Source organism: Carlito syrichta, unplaced genomic scaffold (genome assembly GCF_000164805.1).
Source record: "Carlito syrichta isolate Samal-C Ts95f unplaced genomic scaffold, Tarsius_syrichta-2.0.1 Scaffold289289, whole genome shotgun sequence".
Classification (NCBI taxonomy): Eukaryota; Metazoa; Chordata; class Mammalia; order Primates; family Tarsiidae; genus Carlito; species Carlito syrichta.
In genome coordinates this window covers 102,315-106,895 of record NW_007233385.1, presented here as the reverse complement: position 1 = coordinate 106,895, position 4,581 = coordinate 102,315, and the positions used below count along the sequence as shown (strand labels likewise).

Below are 4,581 nucleotides of genomic sequence, written 5' to 3'. Positions count from 1 at the left end.
TTATTCCTGGCAAGGTGATTGGAAACATTCACAATCTCTCTCCCTTAGTGTGGGTCTGAAGAGTCACACTAAAGAGAAGCCCCTCACCCCCTGCCAGCCTGAGATGGACATGCAGCCTGTAAAATAAGCTTGGTTGTTTCAGACATCTGTATTTCATAGTCATCTCTGGCTGGATCATAACATAACCAATGTAGTGCAGAAGTTGGCCGTCGAAGAGCAGTGCTAACAAAACATATAACACCGCCTGTGGCCGGCAGAAAACCTACTGGAATGTGGAATGTTGACCTATTGTGTTATGTGGCGGCAAAACATTTGGTAAAACTCAACTCTGATGATTCATGAGGCAGATAGTATGATAAATTTGTAAGTCTTAGAAGAGATTGGGAAACAATGTTGGCAGTGTCGGTCACAGACTGTTTGACAAGACATCACAAGGAAGACATGGGTTAAAAAAGTTTTGTTTTGCAAGCTGGGAGGAAAAGGCATCAAGGCAGGCCAGGAATCCAAGGGCTAACAGGGCCGAAAGGGCACTCCTGCTCACCCTGGTGGGTGGCATTCAGAGCCAGGACAGAATGCAGCGAGGGTGTTGTGGGTACATTGGGCAAGGCAGCACAGCTCAGCATCAAGTGGAGGAAGTGCTGTGGGTGTGGCCATAGCACCTGGAGTCACTGCAGACCACAGTTGTGGAGAAGTTGAATTGCCAAAGAAAGGAAGAGCCCAGGATTAAAGTTTGTGACTATGGAGACTTGCAAACAACCCTGGCTGTTTGGAAATCGGAAACAGCTGAGAAAGTGATTCAGCCACTCAGGGGGATTCTTTGTGGACACCGTCTTCTGGTGTGGCCAAGAAGGAAACAGGAAAAGGGTCCTCCCGAGGGTGGCACCCAGTACCACAGAGAATACGACTAAGTGGAATCGGGGGCCCATTCCCGGACTATGGCAGTGCCTGCCTGCTAGGGCTTTAGAAGGATGTGGAATAGGGACTGTCAGGAGCCCCCACCCTCCCTTCCATAGGGCTTAGTGCAGGTATCCCATCCCCGTCCCCTGCTGAGTATGAAGAACAGATGTTGATGGGGTGGAGCCTCACTCAGCCCTGAAATAGGAACTGTGAACATTACCCATCATGTGTAGAGACTACCCTGGACCCCAGGTTGGAGCTTGCCCTGACTGAACTGGGGCTTAGGCTGTCTCCCTTGGGGAGGAGGAGTGGCACTGCATTTGGACAGGAAGGAGGGTGAATAGGACATTTGGGGGCTGTTCAGTGGTGGTGTCAGGGTCATCTGCTTGCCACCTCTGGTCCTCCCTACCATGGTGTGTGGAGTGGGGCTATGACTGGGCCTGGCCACTGGGTTGGGAGAAGAGACAGGTTGCTTTCAGAGGCACAGCATGTTGCCCAGATGGGAGGCTCTGCAGGGTGTTGTGGGGCACTGGAACGGTGGTACTGCTCAGGCAGTCGAGACTTTGGGGACCCTGAGGAGCAGTACCATCCACCACGCAGGAAAATGCAAATCTCAATCCTCCAAGGATTCCTGCCACCCACCCCTTTTCTTTGCACCCCAGCTTAGAAGAAGACTACCACTGAGGGTGGAATTTGGCTAAAGCCTGAGGTAAAGGTCCAGAGTAAGCATGTGACAAGTGACACCTCAAGGAGTCTGCTGGGGACTAGGGTTGGCCAAGGGGCCTAGCCAGGGCGCTGGGAGCCTGCTCTCAGGTCTGTGTGTCAGCGGGGGTTGTAACCAGCTTCTGACCAGCTCTGGGCCCTAAGCCCTGGCAGGCCAGCCATACCCCACACAACTAGCGAATGCAGAGGACCAGAGATGGGAGGAAGAGGAAGGGAGGTCAGATTTGCAGAGTGGAGGTTTAATGGGACAATCACCGTGATACCCCATCACAGCAGTCCCAGGCTGGAGACCGCAGGCCCCGGCTGCCTCTCCCAGCATGGTGGGCCTAAAGAGAGCACCAGCACCACCTCCCCTTCCCTGGGGTATTGCTGTACCCATGTGCCTCCTGCCCCCCCACCACGGCCTACAGCCCCAAGAGACAGGCTGTCCTGTCCCCACATTCCCCCTGGATTCTGAGACCCCATGTTCTCTGAGAGAGTAAGGCTGGCTGTGGGCCAGGGGGACCCTCCCTGGGACATCCATTTTTTTCTTGTGTTCCCTGTCTCCACACTGAGGAAATGTCTGTGTCCTTGTCCCTCTGCCAGGGGCCAACTGAGGTTGCCAACCCTAGGGGCAGGTGCAGGGCTCTGAAGGGAGGGGACGGCTCAGAGCCCTGCAAGGAGGCATGCTACAGGGACAGCACAGCCTAGGCCTCCCGGCAGACATAAGGCACAGTGTGGTGGTTGCCGTGGGGCTGCTGGGCCATTGCTCCAGGAGCAGCACCGGTAGGTGCTGGCATCCAGAGCTAGGCATGGCTGCCAGTGTTGAGACAAGAGGCGTGGCATGTGTGGGCCGCCCCAGGGCCTGCAGTGCAAGAGAGCTGGGAGGGGGACAGGCCTACATCCACAGGCCTCTGCCGGACAGGAGGTCCGTTTCCCCATGCTCCCGGACTGGGAGAGCCCACAGGAAGAGCTCACAGGCCCGGGCAGAGCTCATGGCCAGAGCCAAGGCGCAGTCATGGCGGGCCCGGACCACAGAAGGCACAATCGTGGTGTCTGGGAGGTCGAGGGTCAGCCCGCCAACAGGACTAGGCAGACACATTGACGTCCCTGAGAGAGATGGCACTGCTGGGGGCCTCATCCCCAAGCAGCAGGGCCGGCGAGTCCGAGTCTGGATCTGTTCTGGAGCTGCCCAACTCCACACTGGGCTCTGAGGTGGCCTCTGAGGTGGGCTCCATGCTGGGGCCCAGGCCCTGGGACAGGATCTGCTGGATGGTTCTGCGCAGGTTGGGGTGCAGCCGGCCCTGCGTCTGGTAGAAGACCTCCAGTGCAAAGGACTTGAGGGCGCCAGTGCAGAGGTCCTCGTAAAGCGGGATGGTGTACATGCGCGACATCTGCGGAAGATGGGGGTAGTCAGTTGCACAGGCAGGCTCCCTGAGCCCCTCCCACCAACTTACCCTGTCAGACTAGCTGGATGACCCTATCGTCCCTGGGCCTGCCCCAGATTCATCATCAGGGCCACAGCCTGAACTCACATGGTCACAAGGTCAGCCATTAGCCTCTTGCTCCCATACTACCAGGCCTCTATGGAGGACCCATTTCCAGGGAGTTTGGGCTGGAGAGGGCACAAATGGGGAACAGGGAAGCCACAACAGAAGGTTGTGTTGGCGGGACAGACAGACCTGGGATCCAGGCCTCTGTCTGAAGAGCCTGGATGTCCCTATGCCCAGATTGGAAGCTGGACACCCGTAGGCTCTGGGCCCAGCAAGTTCAAGGCTGAGATGGGCCTAGAACCCAGACTCCTACTCCTAGCTTGTTCTTTCCACAACTGCTCCAAGGACTGGTGGAGTCCAGGCAGCCCCCTGGCGCCTTGACCCATGCTCTTCTCACTCAGATCATGCCCCCACTCTCAACCCAGACCCCCACCTAGTCGCACCCCATTCTCCAGGAGGTGTGGTGAGACTGGAGTCAGGTGGGACAGGATTGGTGGGGATGGTGGGCACAGCCCCAGACTCCGAGCCTATGCCAACCCCCAGGCCAAGTCCCCGGGTAGATGGCTGCACCTGGCTCTCCAAGAAGCGCCGGACCCTGTGGAGGTCAGGATAGTAGTCATTGCGGACCACGATTTGCAGCCAGCGGATGCGGATCTCAGCATTCATCGAGTCCAGCAGGGAGGAGTAGCACTTGGACAAGCTCATCACCACCTCTGCAGGGCAGGATGCAGGTGAGAGCTGGGTTGGTGCCGCACCACCTCCCCCAGGGCCACCCCCATCAGCTGTAGGGACCCACCCTGAGGCAACGGGGACCCATCCAGGAGCCGGTCCAGGAACAGTGCTGTCTGAAAGGTCCTCCACTTGGAGATGTCAATGGCACTGGCTGTGGCAGCCGCCTGGTCCAGGGGCTCTGCAGTCCACAGCTGGAAGAGGGCCTCCACAGGCCGGGTCAGGCTGGATCCCTGAGACAGGTCTGGCTCTGCCAGAGGTGGGCCTGTGGCATTGAGCCAGCGCTCGAACTCCAGCCCTATAGGGGAGAAGTAATCTGGGGACCCTACCTGAACTGGGGAGGGGTCGCCTGAGCAGCCTGCCCAGAAGACTCCAGACCTAAGTGCATCCCTGGTCAGGTGATCTGTTCCAGGGCCCAGAAGCCCCCAGGGGCATGGGCCATTCCAGAAGTCCGGGGTCAGCTCCAGCCAATACTGTCACTTGAAGCCATTATAGGGGCTTCTATTTTTTTTTTTTTTTTTTTTTTTTTTTTTTAGTCTCACTCTGTCACCCAGACTGGAGTGCAGTGGCCGCTCCTGGCCACTGCAGCCTCGACCTGCTGGACTCTGGTGATCCTTCCGCCTCAGCCTTCCAAGTAGCTGGAACGACAGGTGCGTGCTACCACACCCGGCTCATTTTTATTTATTGTAGAGATGAGGTCTCGCCAAGTTGCCCAGGCGGGTCTCGAACCCGCGGGCTCAGGCAATCCACTCACCTCAGC

At 57.5% G+C, this 4,581-nt stretch overlaps 1 protein-coding gene across 1 annotated transcript in view; it reads right to left on the bottom strand.

Moving 5' to 3' along the window:
* Positions 1–442: 442 nt before the first annotated feature.
* The window catches only part of RNPEPL1 (arginyl aminopeptidase like 1), a 12,826-nt gene continuing 8,687 nt past the window's right edge, over positions 443–4,581 (bottom strand). Inside the window, exons 10-12 of the mRNA XM_008054250.2 lie at positions 3,889–4,119; positions 3,663–3,805; positions 443–2,993 (exon numbers count right to left, since the gene is read on the bottom strand). Of these exons, the coding sequence (XP_008052441.1) occupies positions 2,688–2,993; positions 3,663–3,805; positions 3,889–4,119 (680 nt within the window). The 3' untranslated portion in view covers positions 443–2,687. The remainder of the gene's footprint in view (positions 2,994–3,662; positions 3,806–3,888; positions 4,120–4,581) is intronic.